The sequence below is a fragment of the Schistocerca nitens genome, chromosome 7 (assembly GCF_023898315.1).
Source record: "Schistocerca nitens isolate TAMUIC-IGC-003100 chromosome 7, iqSchNite1.1, whole genome shotgun sequence".
NCBI lineage: Eukaryota > Metazoa > Arthropoda > Insecta > Orthoptera > Acrididae > Schistocerca > Schistocerca nitens.
Genome location: NC_064620.1, coordinates 596144471 through 596161805, shown reverse-complemented (window position 1 = coordinate 596161805; position 17335 = coordinate 596144471). Strand labels below are relative to the sequence as shown.

Sequence of the window (17335 nt, the reverse complement as noted above, 5' to 3'; positions counted from 1 at the left end):
CTTCAGCTTCCTTAGAGTAGCACAATACACTTCATAGTCGATGACTGTAACACGAGGAACGACGTCAAACAGAATAACCCTTCAGAGTCACAGAATACCGTCGCAATGATTTTCCCGGTTCAGGATACAACCTTGATTTTTTTTTTCTTTGGAGGAGTGGTGCTGTGACGCCACTCCATAGGTTCCTGTGACGATGTTCGACAAAAACTGTTACGATTGGACCCGAACGACGCAATACATTCCGCACAAATAATCATTCGTTGCTCTTTATAGTGCTCTGTTAGGCGGTGAGGAATTCAGTGGGCACACACATTGGAGTACTCTGATTGCTGTGCGGGTGTCGACACTACCAAAAGAGATGTCCAGTTGTGCAGCGGGATGTTTGATTTTGATCCGAAAAAATGGCTCTGAGCACTAAGGGACTTAACATCTATGGTCAACGGTCCCCTAGAACTTAGAACTACTTAAACCTAACTAATCTAAGGACAGCACACAACATCCAGTCATCACGAGGCAGAGAAAATCCCAGACCCCGCCGGGAATCGAACACGGAATCCCGGGCGTGGGAAGCGAGAACGCTACCGCACGACCACGAGCTGCGGAAGATTTTGATCCATCGGTCACCTCGAATGAGAGTGTACCCACGTTCCAACACTGCAGGAGTCATAGCTGTGTGAGGGCCAGCCGGCACGCAGGAGATCAGATCTGTGTCAGTTTCTTGCGATGATGGCAGATGCCTCGCCCAACGACTGACCCTGCTTTTGTTCACTGCGAGATCTCTGTAGACATTCTGCAGAAGCATCTCTGAATATCTACAATGCTCTGGTTTTGATCCAAAAGAAGATCAGTAACAGCATCTTGCCTGGAGTGCACCTCCGGTACTGACCCCAATTTGTAGGCCACGTATGGGGGCTTCATGGAACCATAAGGGGCTAAAGCAAGGAAAAATGTGTTGCCTTACTCACTGAACGCCCCTCATACAATTCGGTGGCCTTTAGCGGAAGAGGGTTGCAAATATGTAGACGTGAAGAATACAGGTGTAAAATGTTCATAACGTTTGTTTTATTTAAAAACGCGGTATGAGTTAAAAAGTGCGGAGGCCTTATTTTACAGCACCCCCTCGTCATCTATTGACTATCCCACAGCAGCAAGTCCGCCTGTTTGTCGTACACGTTCGCCTGTGGTGTTGGCAGGTGGGCAGTGCCTCAAGGACGTGCGCTTCCGCGTGCAGCCGGCGGTGGTGGAGCGCGGCCGACCCGCTTCCCTGCTCTGCGAGTACGACTTGGAAGGCGCGCCTCTGTACGCCGTCAAGTGGTACCGCGGCCGGCTCGAGTTCTTCCGCTACTCGCCGAGCGAGCGGCCCGTCTACAAGATCTTCCCCTTCCCGGGCATCTCAGTCGACGTAAGTACGCGCTCGCTTCAGCTCGCTCTGTCTGCTGTCTGACCCCTCTCGAATCCCCTGCAGGTGCGCCAGGGGCCCGAGCGACTGCCGAATTCCGCTGCGGCGCAACAGGTTGAAAGCCAGAGCCTAGCTGAAGCAGTGCACAGTTGAGACACAGTAAGCCAGCGGCCAGGCGAACGATTTCTTTCCGCAACGGAAGGCACGTGTTCCGCTGCTATCTCATCTGATTTTGCGGAATTATTCGATAAACAAATTACTATTCTGCATCTTGTAGGCTCACACTGCAGCTCTATAATGGACGGATTCCTTTTTCGGTATTCCTGATAAATATTATTATTCATAAATGTAGACAACATTGTCTGTGGAACACAGCCATCTAGGGCTTGATTAAAACAACAGTCGTGATCACAATAACATTTGTTCATTGTTACCTGTTTCGGCTTATGTTAGAGCCATCCTGAGATTTTTAGCCCCCCTATGCCTGGCGCTAGCAGCTCCTCGATTCTTCACCTGATGCCACGATCGTACACTGTGCACGATCGTAGTATCATGTGAAGAACCGAGGAGCAGCCAGCGCCAGCCGTGTTGTTGTTGTTGTTGTTGTTGTTGTTGTGGTCTTCATTCCGAGACTGGTACGATGCAGTTCTCCAAGCTACTCTATCCTGTGCAAGCCCCTACATCTCCGAATAGCTACTGCAAGCTACACCCTCCTGAATTTGCTTAGTGTATTCATCTGTTGGTCTCCTTCTACGACTTTTACCCTCCACGCTTCCCTCCCATACTAAACTGGTGATCCCTTGACGCCTCAGAACATGTCCTACCAATCGATCCCTTCTTCTAGTCCAGTTGTGCCACAAATTCCTCTTCTCCCCAATGGTATTCAGTACCTCCTCATTAGTTACGTATCCATTTAATCTTCAGCATTCTTCTGTAGCACCTCATTTCGAAAGCTTCTATTATCTTCTTGTCCAAACTATCTATCGTCCATATTTCACTTCCATACATAGCTACGCCCCATACAAATACTTTCAGAATTGTCTTCCTAACACCTAAATCTATACTCGATGATAACAAATTTCTCTTCTACAAAAACGCTTTCCTTGCCATAGCCAGTCTACATTTTATATCCTCTCTACTTCGACCATCATCAGTTATTTTGCTCCACAAATAGTAAAACTCATTTACTACTTTAAGTGTCTCATTTCCTAATCTAAATCACTCAGCTTCACCTGATTTAGTTCGACTACATTCCATTATCCGCGTTTTGCTTTTGTTGATGTTCATCCCGTATGGCACCACCCGTTGGGGGCCCAAAAAATCTCAGGATGGCATTAACATAAGCCGAAACCGGTAATAATAAACAAATGTTATTGCTATCTCGACGTTATAATCAAATATCTTTATACTTCGAAATGTACTGACTCACAGCAGATATTTCGTGGGAGTTTACATTTTATGCATTTTAGGTTATACATTGCTGCATATGAAAGATGGCTAACATACAACTCTTGTCTGTGGAGGATGAGGAAGAGTTTAGACTCCTACTTCCTGTCAACAACGAGGTCATTAGAAACGGGGCCCAAGGACGGACTAGGACAAGATGAAGAAAGAAAGTAGCCATGCCCGTTCGAAGGAGCCATCCCGGCATTTGCCTTAAACAGGGTTTAGGGACATCACTAAAAACTCAATCAGGATGACCAAACACCAGGTTGCAACCGTCGTCCTCCAGAATGTGAGTCGAGTACAGTGTGCTAACCACTGCAATACGCCGCTCGGTTTGTTTTTTGAAGCACATAGGTGATATTTGTGGTGTCACCGCCAGACACCACACTTGCTAGGTGGTAGCTTTAAATCGGCCGCGGTCCATTAGTACATGTCGGACCCGCGTGTCGCCACTGACAGTGATCGCAGACCGAACGCCACCACACGGCAGGTCTCGAGAGACTTACTAGCACTCGCCCCAGTTGTACGGACGACGTAGCTAGCGATACACACTGACGAAGCCTCGCTCATTTGCAGAGCCGATAGTTAGAATAGCCTTCAGCTAAGTCAATGGCTACGACCTAGCAAGGCGCCATTAGCACTACATAGCTTGTATCTAAAGAGTCTCACTTGTATCGTCAAGAAGGATGTACCACAAGGATGGATTAAAGTTAAGTATCCAGGAGCTACGTACTTTTCTTTATAGCATTCATTACGTATCCTGTTTCAGACCTATCTACTAGCCTGCGTGAGTTAACGCGTGCCTTTCGGCTACTTCCGAGTGGCGTGGCTGTCTTGTTACGCCACAACAATATTAACTGGTGGCTGGCCGCTATGGGCTCCAACACATCACACCTAAAGCTATGGCGCCGTGCTATGTGGAGCTGTGCTTGTATTTCTCTTTCCTATGTGATTCATAAGGTCGGTTGCAGTCAGTATCTGAATTTTATATTTTATTAAGAATTATTTTCATTTTAAAACCAGAAATATATAATAGCTTATCCAGTGGCAATTAAGGTATATACTGTATGCTTTGTACTGCGTAATTATAAGTGGGTGAGACAATTGGCCACCAGCTTGAGACATATTTACCGTGAGTGATGTAAGAGGAAATCTATCACCAAATATAAACATGGTACAGTCTTAGACATAAAAAGTGGCCGCCGCCCGGCCGCCACAGACTAAGTCTTAGTCGTTCACTTAAGGTGGCCAATAAAACTGACCGCCCCTGACAACTCTAAGTCCGGCTATCTGCACAATCTGGCAACGCTGTAAGATGCGGAAGTGTTAGGAGGAAGTGTTGTCTACTTCCGAGTCGTTCTCGAACTGTTTGAGCCCGTGGTCTAGTCTGAAATACGGCGCCGCCTAGGTGAACGCGGCGCGACGCTGTCGGTTTATATATCAACTGACATTTTCGAATTTGAAGTTCTAATTATCATCTTGCAGTTAAGCATTGGATTTTGTATACTTGAAAATCATGAACTACAGTTAAGCATTGTAAAATTGAGTCGCAAGTGGAAAAAGATGTAACATCTGCAACACAACGTTTACTTTTGGTATAACAGAGGGGTGAACGCAGAGGAGGCAGCTAGAAAGATATGAACTGTGTTTGGAGCGAGTGCTTTGGGGAAAAATACGCCAAAGACGATCTGGCATGAATGATTTTCCACATTAAGGAAGTCTCGACTACTGATATATGTGATAATTTACCATTTTACCGTCATGCGACATTTGCATTCAACAGGCAAAGTTCAGAAGTCTGGTGTAGGAGTACTGCATGCTCTAATTCTAAACAACAAAAATCAATGGAGTGACTATTATTGAACAACATCAGGTCGCTCATTGAGCATTAATTCCTATGCAGTACTGTTACTCAAAAAATGGTTCAAATGGCTCTGAGCACCATGGGACTCAACTGCTGAGGTCATTAGTCCCCTAGAACTTAGAACTAGTTAAACCTAACCAACCTAAGGACATCACAAACATCCATGGCCGAGGCAGGATGCGAACCTGCGACCGTAGCGGTCTTGCGGTTCCACACTGCAGCGCCTTTAACCGCACGGCCACTTCGGCCGGCTAGTACTGTTACTGTTGACGTGTTACGATGCCTTTATCGTTAACTTCCTAAGAAGAAATGAAAGGCTGAGCCGAACCAAAAGACGTAAACTCGAGCAAAGAGTAGTGTGAACGTAATATTTTACATCTGATAGCTCTAAATGTGTGTTTTGGGCTACGAATTCTGCCCCAAGGGGTGTGTGCAACACAGCTGGAATTTGTTGGCATCAACTGAGACACCTTTCGGTCGCAGTGTAAGAAAATCGAGCAACAAAACAACATCACCTGTGCTACTGCACGATAACGCACTCCGTTGATTTGGGAAACAAAACTATGGTTCAAATGGCTCTGAGCACTATGGGACTTAACATCTATGGTCATCAGTCCCCTAGAACTAAGAACTACTTAAACCTAACTAACCTAAGGACAGCACACAACACCCAGTCGTCACGAGGCAGAGAAAATCCCTGACCCCGCCGGGAATCGAACCCGGGAAACCGGGCGTGGGAGGCGAGAACGCTACCGCACGACCACGAGCTGCGAACAAAACAAAACTAGCCAGGTGATTGATAGGGAAGTCATCTCTCAGACACTTGTATTGATAAGGAAGTTCTCTATCAAGCACTTGTCCCTCTCGTTATATATTAGTAAAATTTTACCTTTCCTGCTCCTGATCGATCAACCGTCAAGGCAATTCATTTCTAGTCGTAATACTCTTTAAAACTACTCTGGTTTACTGACATCGTTAGAACCAGTGGAATTCTACGGGCGTAGAATTTGTAAACAACTTTAGTTAGGTTAGGTTAGGTTAGTGTTTAACGTCCCGTCGACAACGAGGTTATTAGAGACGGAGCGCAAGCTCGGGATAGGGAAGGATTGGGAAGGAAATCGGCCGTGCCCTTTCAAAGGAACCATCCCGGCATTTGCCTGAAACGATTTAGGGAAATCACGGAAAACCTAAATCAGGATAAACAACTTTAGTATTGTCAGATTCTTTTAGATATCGTGAAAGAAGATTCTGCTGCTAATTAATTTCTCTTTGATGATTACTGTTACGTTTAGTAAACTAATGGAAAATGCAATTAAAATATTGACTGTACTAATGCAAGTTAAAATCAGCTTACTACAGAAACATCACGACAGCAGTCTATCTTAACAAAGCGTTAAGTGTCTGTAAGATGATTGAGCATATTTTAACAGGAATTAGTAGGATATTACGGACTTTTGACTTGTATTTACTTCATTTCCTGTATCATTTGCAAGTATTATGAAAATGTGGCATTTCATAGATAATTTATGTATTCACAACAACAAAAAATATGTAGGCAGAAAACAAAAGCGACATTATGAATTTGGCAGTAGCGTACGGTTTTCGCTCAGACACTAAGGGTTACTGAAAGTAACAAGATGAATTTTGCTCGAGCGTTTTCTTATGATTCCCTTATTGAGTTTGTATCTGCCTGCTTGTAGCTCTGCTATAAAAGAATTAAAAATCTGGCCATCAGCAAGTCCAGGCGAATGAAAGCAGCTTGCACCTGGCAGAGAAGCATGTTACCTGGGAACTGGTTTTTTCCTAAAGTGGGAAGACATCCTTTTGTGGTTGAATTGTTGGCAGATGCCAGTCAGACGTGTGCCGTTGGTCTAAGCGTTTCTGCGTGTTGAATTTGTACCAGTCATTTTTCTATAGGTTTTTTCTGTCCCAAATAGAATGTTCAAGTCTCCCATTAGTATTTTCACATCATCTTGGTGAATTTTGCTCATAGTATTTGTAGTGTTGGCAGAAGAGCCAACACCGTGTTGCTAAAGGAGGCCGAAATGCACGCGTTTAATTACACGCAGATTGGCGTGAGGCCTGGAACAAGGTAAAGTAATTATCCTATAAAGGAAAGAACGTAGTTCTTGTAATACTTAACTTTAATCCACAATTGGAGAACATCGCTCTTGTTTAGACATTATTACACTGAATATAAACTGGTAATGGCGCCTTGCTAGGTCGTAGCAAATGATGTAGCTGAAGGCTAAGCTAACTATCGTCTCGGCAAATGAGAGTGTATTGGTCTGTGTAGCTTCGCTAGCAAAGTCGGCTGTACAACTGGGGCGAGTGCTAGTAAGTCTCTCTAGGCCTGCCGTGTGGCAGCGCTCCGTCTGCAATCACTGACAGTGGCGACACGCGGGTCCGACGTATACTAATGGACCGCGGCCGATTTAAAAGCTACCACCTAACAAGTGTGGTGTCTGGCGGTGACACCACATTCCTCCCCCACAAATCGGCGTACGGTTGTGTTATAAGGCTTCCGCCCGCCGTGGGGAGGACCCCATGTTGACGTATACGACGAGGTGGGGAGCATAACAACAGGCGAGGCTGTGCCACCCGCACCCGGCCATTCGGTCCGAGGGGAGCTAGGAAACGCCTGAAAACCTAGTCCAGGGTGCACGCCAACGTGCGATGTATGCGCCCGTAGAGAGATAGGAGGGGCCGAAGAGTCGACCTCCATCTGGGCGGTGCACCCGACGGGCGAAGACGACATCTGGTCCGGAGCGAGCAAGATTTCCATGTCGGAGGACAGCTGGTCACGGGAAGCGATCGGCGGCGCGTGACCCAGGGAGGCGCCCAGCGGCTGCAGCGATGCGTCCACTGCGGGCGGCGCCGGCGGGAGGACCGGCGACGGCGGCGGCGCGTCGCCATGGGGCAAAATGGAAGGCATCGTCGGTAACACCTCATGATGAGGCGAGCCAGTAGATGGGTCCCCAGGGCGCTGACCGGACGGCACCGTCGCTGAAAGCAGACGGAGAACGGCAGAACCCGTGCGACGACAGAGGCGCAGCTGATTGAGATGCCGACGCACCTCACCAGAGGCCCCCAAAACCAGATACATAGCGCGGCCGAGGCAGAGAAGAATGCGCCCTGCGAGCCAACGCTGTGAACCTCGATAGTTGCGATAGTATACAACGTCGCCCGGAGGAAAAGCAGGTGGCTGCCGCTGCACAGGAACCTGATGCGGCGGATGTAGCAAAGACATCAAGGTTCGATGAGGACGACCGTGGAGCAACTCAGCCGGCGAGCGACTATCTCGGGGCTCAGAGCGATACGAGCTCAAAAAGAGAAATAACGCGTCCTCCCGAGAATGCGACTCTTTCAACTTCTGTGACTTTAAAGTCCGAACCAATCGTTCAGCGGCACCGTTGGACTGCGGCAAAAACGGCGCGGACGTCAGATGTTGAATACCATTGGCCTTGCAGAATGACTGACATTCTGCGGACATGAATTGTGGGCCATTGTCGGAAGCAATAGCCTGTGGAAGACCTTCAATGCAAAAGATAGCGGATAACGCTTGGATGGTGGCAGACGACGTCGTGGGAGACATGCGTACAACAAAAGGAAAATTACTGAAGGAATCGACCACAACCAACCATCGAGCATTCCAGAATGGAGCAGCAAAATCGATGTGCAAGCGTTGCCAAGGGGAAGTGGCTTTCGGCCATGCGTAGAATTTCCGCGGTGGTGCGGATTGTTGTTCGGCACACGCCATACAAGAAGAGCACATATTCGTAATGACTGTAACGAACGTGGGACCACGACCCTGGATTGATCATTATCAGAACGCAACAGCAAAACACCACGTCGAACAAAAAGTCTCTCCTTATGAGCAAAAAATCGGCGAACCAACGGATCCTCGATCCGTGCTTTCGACGAGGACCATTGCGTAGCAACAAAACACAGAACGGTAGCAAGGACAGGGTCAGCAGTTGTGGCTGTAGCTACACGACGAAAATCAATCGGATACGATTCGACCACATCATCGGTTTCCGCATCAATGAACATGCAAGCAAGTTCGGAAGAATCGAATGCTTTATCCGCAGCAACAGGCAAACGGGACAACGCATCAGCGTTTCCGTGCTTAGCAGTGGACCGATACAAGATATCGTAGCGGTACTGCGAGAGGAAAATAGACCAGCGAATGAATTTCTGCGCTGTACGTGGAGGTACAGGCTTGTGTGGATGAAAAAGGGATGTCAAAGATTTGTGGTCTGTGATGATGGTAAAGTGACAACCATACAAGAAATCGTGAAACTTCGTAACACCAAACACGAGAGCCAAAGCTTCTTTCTCTATTTGTGAATAATTCTGTTGCGCTGACGAGAGCAATTTGGACGCAAAGGCAATAGGGCGATCATGCGAACCATCTTTGTGCGCAAGCACAGCACCGATCCCAAAATCCGATGCATCTACCATCAACAAAAGGGGTTTCTGGGGATCGAATGGCGTAAGGCAAGTATTTGAAAGCAACGCCGATTTCAAATGGCGAAAGGCGCGTTCGCATTCCGTCGTCCAGACGAACGGAACACCTTTACGGCGTAAGCGATGAAGCGGAGCTGAAAGGGAAGAGGCATTGCGCAGAGAGCGATGATAATAATTTATTTTACCCAGTACACTCTGTAGCTGCCTCACATTCTGTGGCGAAGGCAAGTCCTGTATGGCACGGAGGTGCTCTGGACTCGGATGGATGCCTTGGGCATTTATTACATGTCCCAGATAGGGTAAGTCACGAGCAAAAAACACACATTCGTCCTTCCGCAAGCGAAGACCATTTTGTCGCAAGACCTGAAATAATGTTCTGAGATTGGCTAAATGTTCTTCTTCCGTCTTTCCGGAGATCACAATATCGTACAGATAGTTTTCTGCAGTAGGGACCGACGCACAAACAGTTTGCAGATATTGCTGAAACAATGCAGGGGCGGAAGCACATCCGAATGGCAGTCTTTCGAATCGATACAAACCAAGATGCGTGTTAACCACCAAGACGCGCTGGGATTCGTCGTCCACTGGTGTTTGCAAGTACGCATCTGCTAGGTCCAACTTCGAAAAATATTTACTGGGCACAGTTTGTCAAAAAGATCTTCTGGGTGGGGTAAAGGATAAGTTGCAATCACTAGTTGTGGATTCGCCGTTGCCTTGAAGTCCACACAAAGTCTCAATTTTCCGGAAGGTTTTGGCAAAATTACTAAGGGTGATGCCCAGAGAGAAGCCTGCACACGTTCCAGTACACCTTGTGATTCCAAATCGTGTAACGTTCGTGCGACCTCATCACGCAATGCGTGGGGAACATTGCGCGCTCTGAAAAATTTCGGTTGCGCTTTGACTTTCAGTTCCAAATGTGCTTTACAGTTCTGAGCGCAACCAAGGACCGGTGCAGAAATGTCAGGAAATTCTTCACATAGACGAGAAAAACTGTCTGAAGGCACAGTCTGGTTCACTGATAGGACCTGATTTACTATAGACAAGTTAAACAACTGAAATAAATCTAAACCAAACAAGGTCACGGCAGAAGAAGAATGAAGGACGTAAAATGACACAAGTTTTGTGTGTCCCTTGTATGTTGCAAGAAGGCTGCACTGTCCTAACACAGGGATATTCTGACCGGAATAACTATTTAACTGAACATTTGCGGCACGCAACGGAGGTGTGCCCAGTTGTTTGTACGTGTCGTTATTGATTAGTGAAACCGCAGCTCCAGTATCGAGCTGGAATGGTATCACGTGGCCACGAATGTCCAAGTCCACAAAAAGTTTATTGTCCTTCTGACGACAAGAGCGACTGTCTCGTGCAACGTGAACTGACACTGGTACAGAAGCACCTGCGACTTGACGTGATTTCCGTCGTTGACGACGCACACTATTAGTGGGACGAACACAGTCACTTTTAGAGAGAGTGGCACTGGGCGGAGTGGAATGAACTACATGAATTTCCATGGGCGAAGGTTCACGAGCCCGAGTATTCTTGGTTCGATTCCGATTCCGGCGCGAAGGAAAGGTCCTGGAATGGGCGTTAGTGCCCGATCTGAGCTTTTTCTGGCAAATACTCTGAACATGTCCTTTTTTATTACAGAAAAAGCAAATTGCTTGGCGTGACGGGCAATTCTCATGCGAATGTCTAGTAGCACACCGCGGGCATGACTTTAGCACTGCATTTGCTTGCGGGCGCGGCAAACGTAGCGGAGAGCTTGGCGGCAGCTGTGCGGACGAGCGCAAGGGCTGTTTACTGTTCCGTGCAGCTCGTCCAGCGGGCCGGTTAATGTGACACACAGCTGGCGAAGTTTCAAATGATTCCTGAGCAAAGTCAAGTGTGTCTTGCCGATCCAATATGTCCATCACTTGTTGAAGGGAGGGATTGACTAGTTTCAAAATCTGTTCCCTTATACGAACATCAGAAACGTTCTGTGCAATTGCATCACGCACCATAGTATCTGAATAAGGGAGTCCACATTCACAATCAAAAGCACAATCCATAGTAAGGCCTTGAAAAGTTGCAACCCACTCCCGATTAGTTTGACTGGCCGTACGTTTGGTACGAAAGAACGTATACCGTTTGGCAACTACATTGACTGATTCTTTGAAATATGCATCTAATGCAGACAAAATTTCGTCGTAGGACAGAGTTGCTACGTCGCGTCGGGGAAATAATTTCACTATCATTCGGTAGGTGTGCACCCCGACGGATGCTAACAAAAAAGGCTGCTGCTCGTTACCTTGAATTCTGTAGGCGGCGAGATGGAATCCAAATTGGCGTGACCACTCGGTCCAGCTTTCCAGTGCCCCATCACAAGGACGAAAAGGTGGTGCAACTGCATGTTGTGGCTGCGGCAGCGGTGGAGCGGCGGCGGCCGCATCGTTTTGCATTGCACGTTGACCCTGGACGAGCTGTCCAAGGGCATCCAATAATGCCTGCGTCTGCTGCGTCTGCAAGCGATAAAATTCGGACAGTACATCGGGAGATTGTGGCGAAGCCATGACACAATGAAATCAGTCTATCAACAAACACAAAATCCTCTTCGCCAATGTAGTGTTGGCAGAAGAGCCAACACCGTGTTGCTAGAGGAGGCCGAAATGGACGCGTTTAATTACACGCAGATTGGCGTGAGGCCTGGAACAAGGTAAAGTAATTATCCTATAAAGAAAAGAACGTAGTTCTTGGAATACTTAACTTTAATCCACAATTGGAGAACATTGCTCTTGTTTAGACATTATTACACTGAATATAAACTGGTAATGGCGCCTTGCTAGGTCGTATCAAATGACATAGCTGAAGGCTAAGCTATCGTCTCGGCAAATGAGAGCGTATTGGTCAGTGTAGCTTCGCTAGCAAAGTCGGCTGTACAACTGGGGCGAGTGCTAGTAAGTCTCTCTAGGCCTGATGTGTGGCGGCACTCGGTCTGCAATCACTGACAGTGGCGACACGCGGGTCCGACGTATACTAATGGACCGCGGCCGATTTAAAAGCTACCACCTAGCAAGTGTGGAGTCTCGCGGTGACACCACAGTATTTTCGAGTGTGTTCCAGAATTTTTCGACATTTTCGGTGTTTTTCTTATTTTCGATGTTGGAATGTGGCATGTGCATTGATGAGTGTATATTTTTTACTGGGGCTCTGAATGAGCATAGTCGTAGGTCGATTGTTGATGGGTGTGATTTCTGTTACAGAGTTGATGATAGATCTGTGTTCGAGAAATGCAATGCCGAAGATTGGCACGCTTTTCGCAACCTTTTGTTGTATTTTGCTCTTGAAGATACAATGGTTTCCGTAATGCAAGGTTTCATTGTCAGTTAGTCGTGGTTCTTGAAGAGCAATAATGAGAATCTTTTGTCGGTTGATTTCTTATGTGAGATTATTTTGTTTTCGTATTTGGATCAATGTATCGATGTTTAGTTTTTAAATTCAAGTTTTCTCCTTGTAGGGAAATTCACCAGAGGTCTTCGATATTCTCTGCCGTGCTAACTTGGACTCCCCAGAATCCGAAAATCCAACTGCCGCCTGTCGACTGCCGGGTTGTGTACCACTAAGGGTAAAGTTTACTTGCACAGTTCATGTCTGTTTGTGTTTTATTGATTTGCCTGGGTGATTCCTGGAACGGACAGGACCAGAGGGTGTTGAAGCTTTGGAAGCAAATATTTTCGAAAAATGATTCAGATGGCTCTGAGCACTATGCGACTTAACTTCTGAGGTCATCGGTCTCCAAGAACATAGAACTAATTAAACCTAACTAACCTAAGGACATCACACGCATCCATGCCCGAGGCAGGATTAGAACCTGCGACCGTACTGGTCGCGCGGTTCCAGACTTAGCGCCTAGAACCGCTCGGAGACCCCAGCCGGCAGTATTTGATTTCCTCGGTACAGCCCATCTGGGGGAGAGTTTCTCCTATCCCCAAACGGGATTATTATTTTTATTATTGTTGCTATTATTATTATTATTATTATTATTATTATTATGTCATCAGCAAATCCGATATGGTGTATCTTCCCACCACTAAAATAGATGTGTATTATTCGATTCAGTATTTCTATAGCATACATATGGGTTATAATTACGTTACATTGCTGCTAGTAGACATATTTCACACTTTTTCTTAGACAGTTGCTACCTGTTACTCCATCATAGGAATTTATGGGCGCAGCATTGTTGCGATACAGACGTTTTAATTATCCGATTTCTGTAAATTCATTATGATACTAGATCGTTCTAATCGGATTCAGCCAGTCAGTCTTTATGTGGATATCCGGCTACGACTCTCATCATATCATAGGCTGGGTAAACCACATTCTTAATCGGACTGTTTAATCTAGATCACTTATCTGTGACAGGGCCTGAATTCTTAAACACTGTGGAAAATAATAATCGTATATGCTTATTACAAACACGTTATTTAAATATAAATATATGAACTAACGAGATAACAGTTTATTTACAGGAGCAGAGCCGCATCCATCATAGGAGAGCAGTGCGAGATTGGTTTCACGGCCAAGAGAGGATAAAGCTGTTGCCGTTTGTTCCACGACCACCGAACATCAACCAGATACATAACATGTGGGCAGAGGTAAAAAGGTCATTGCCATGTGGACCTACAAATGCAAGCGACCTTTGGACGAATATAGAAAATGTATTGTGGGAAGTAAACCATCACGCTACACTGTCGACGACTTAATGAAATCAATGGCCCTACGCCTTCGAGAAATCTTACGTAATGATCGTAGGTGGGGTGGTTACTAAAAGTATACTCGTAAACAAAACCCATGTGGAGAATTATCTGATAATCGATCAAGCTTGGCTTTGTCGCAGCTCTTTAGCATACAAGTCCATTTACTCTGTCTCCTCCTCACAATTTTTGCAATGCAAGGTAATTGAAAAATCTAATCCAATCAACGCCAGATGAGTAACTGATTGGTGCATGTGTTGTTCAACACACAGTAGTTGTCACCCTCACTGGAATCAATGACTGTTTGTGTGTGTGTGTGTGTGTGTGTGTGTGTGTGTGTGTGTGTGTGTGTGTGTGTTTTCGTGCTCACGCACAATCTGAATCAATACTATTAACATTGGAGAGACAACCAACAATTAATATTGCATCAAATATGACTGTAAAGTATTTTAATGCGATAGGAAGTTACAAACCGAATTTTTACCCAACCCAAGTCCTGCATATTACGTTAAGTAAGATGTATTAACTCCATAGTATCGTTGGCAGAGACAGTGCGCTCTTGTTGTCGAGGCTCGAGACAATCGCAGCGATCAGCAGTGGCCAATGCCGCCGCGATTTGTTTATGTTGGCTGAGCGTGGACACTGCAGCAGACGCTTCGCCATAAACAGAAATAAATAACCTTGGCTCTGACTGCAGTGAGCGGATATCACTGCCTGCGTGTTCTTATAGTAACCAACGTGAGACTCTACTCACAGTTGCCGTGGAGCAATTGCTACGAGTATCATGGCATTAGTCATCGGAATATTAACCAGTGATGAAATGTCCACTTTATTTGAATCCCAAGAAAATAGGAACCTTCTCACAAAGGAATGTGAGGTGATATCAAGATTTATCCAACATAAAAAAATTAACTGCAGGGTTTTCATGTATGCAGTAGTACCACACAAGGATATATTATGTCTTGGAAGCGTATATTTCATTTCCTCTTCTAATATTAACGCCCTTGTTTTAGTATGAAGTGAGAAAATAAACACGAAAAACTAAAGTTCCTGAGAAGCATATGAGTCATTTCCTCTTCTCATATCATCACTTTTGTTTTTGTATGAAGTAAAAAAATAAACAGTTTAGGGTTGTGAAGCATAATATGACACCAGATTCTTATCGTAAGCGCTATCGGAAACGCATAAAGCAGGGAGCTCTCCATTCTTTTGTCCAACAGTCTGTTTCTTTTCATGCATCACTCCCGCTAGGAGATTCTTATTTAAGGACTTGTGGGCATCAAATTCTTCAGCAGAATAACCCCTGTGTTATTGTGCTAATTACGGTATGGAGAAAATGCATCAAACCCTAGTTCCCTAGAGCAGCGAGGATATTTGCACATGTCTGTATTCAGCAATAACTGCCAGCTGCCACCATACTTAACAGAATCCATGCGGTAGGCAACACAACAGTGCGTGCACTTCATACTTCATTCAGTAAGACGCCAGGTGATGGATGGAAACGCCAAATTTACGTCGTTTTCCTAGTCGTATTCAATCCATAATGAGGTGTTATAAAGGCAGTTGAGCGTTCTAGCAATTACACTTTTATAATTCCCATATGAGTATTTCGATAGCCAAAAGAACCCGTTAGTGTGAAACCATCGGGAACTGCATTAATATCAAACTGCAATAACTTGAGACAATACGTGGACTCTTCTCTTCGCTGGGTGACCTATTACTGTTATTTAGGATTCTCTCCATCCTAGTCGTAATGCAAATGGAACTTCAGAGGCGCTTTCCGCTACTCTTGACAAACGTCAGCAACTTGTTATCACTGCGAGTCACAACTGCGTGATGATAATGGTTCAGGTTGTCAGTAGTTGTGGTGGTATTATGCTGTCAAACTGCGTTCAGTAACGTTAATGGTGGCGCACATAATTTAGCACTGCCTACTTAAGAAAAGATAGTGTTGTGGCGTCGTCGCTTCTCTTTATTTGGCCTCAGCTTGAATAATCCGATTTAACGAACATAGTACTCCATTCGCGGGCTGCTAATGATACTGTATGACGACAGAGATCATCGTGCGGGTATTACATTAATTATGCAATGAATTGCTTTTCAAATATTTCCCTCAGATATGCAGCTACAATGACTCATTACACATGTACTCTATGTTGCACTTGGTTAAGTGATCAGTTCGCTGCAATGCTACTTCTACTGTTCATAAATACTTCAAAAATGGTTCAAATAGCTCTGAGCACTATTGGACTTAACTTCTGAGGTCATCGGTCCGCTAGAACTTAGAACTACTTAAACATAACTAAGCTAAGGCTATCAGACACATCCATGCCCGAGACTGGATTCGAACCTGACTGTTGCTCCTAGAGCCGCTCGACCATCTCGGCCGGCAGTATTTCATTTCCTCGGTACCACCCATATGGGCTATTTTTTCCCCATTTCAGAACCAGGTAGGCGGAGGCAAAGAATGGAGGGGTCGAAGTTCCGAGGCCTGGCCACAATGCCTCCCCCATACCTGTCACTGAGCAGCTGCATTATTCGCATGTATTCCATGTTTGCACTTATGTCTTACTTTAAATTGTAGAACAAAATTGATGTAGTTATTAAGGTAAAATAAATTACAGATTGCACCCTCCAATGGCGTGCGTTCCTTGTAGAACATAACTTATAACAGTGAAAAGGGTGACGGAAAAGTACATTACAAACATTCATTCAGAAATATATTCACAGTTTAAGTTATTATGCACTGGGTGCATATGAGGTCTGTAGTGAAGCCATTTATTTTTCAACAAATGGAAAAATTTCGGAGCCGCATGGGTTTTGCCAAATTAGAACAGTTCTGATTTTAAAACCAACGGAAAAGAATATTCCACGAATAAAAAGTGAAAGAATAGTATTCTGCTTCTAACCAATAAAACTGCCCACCTCTTTGTAGCCCACATAAAGCAATAGATAAAAAATTTGAAACCATTCCTTATATTTGTTATTCTTCTTCAGCTTAAATTGTTCTTCTGTAATATAAAACATGTACTCTTCTAAGTTCTAAGTTTTGTTTTATACGACGTAAAACAGAAACTGTCCCAGAAGCCACGAATAACTGTTATTCTTAGCGGATGGGTAACATTTCCATTCTGGTTGTAAAGCTTCGGTTATCGGTATATGACTTTCTGCGGTTCTGTTGATAGTGCTAATTTCTTCCTAGTCCAGTTCCAAATTCTGACTCTCTATTTTCACATAAGAAGATGTGCGCTACAGTTTCTACAAGCTGACGTTTGTCGCAGTATAGAGATGGTCTCAATTTGATTTTCCATAATCGTTCCTCTGTGGGTAAGATTTCGGTCACAACGTCGCACTATACGGCACTGACTCTAGTTGGTAGAATTTTATTGTTGATATTTGTCCAGACGTTCCTCCAATTTTTTT

The 17335-nt window shown here is 45.2% G+C and overlaps 1 protein-coding gene across 1 annotated transcript in view; it reads left to right on the top strand.

Moving 5' to 3' along the window:
• Nucleotides 1-905: 905 nt before the first annotated feature.
• The window catches only part of LOC126195763 (uncharacterized), a 759248-nt gene continuing 742818 nt past the window's right edge, over nucleotides 906-17335 (top strand). The window contains exons 1-2 of the mRNA XM_049934390.1: nucleotides 906-937; nucleotides 1114-1402. Coding sequence (XP_049790347.1) covers nucleotides 906-937; nucleotides 1114-1402 — 321 coding nt within the window. The remainder of the gene's footprint in view (nucleotides 938-1113; nucleotides 1403-17335) is intronic.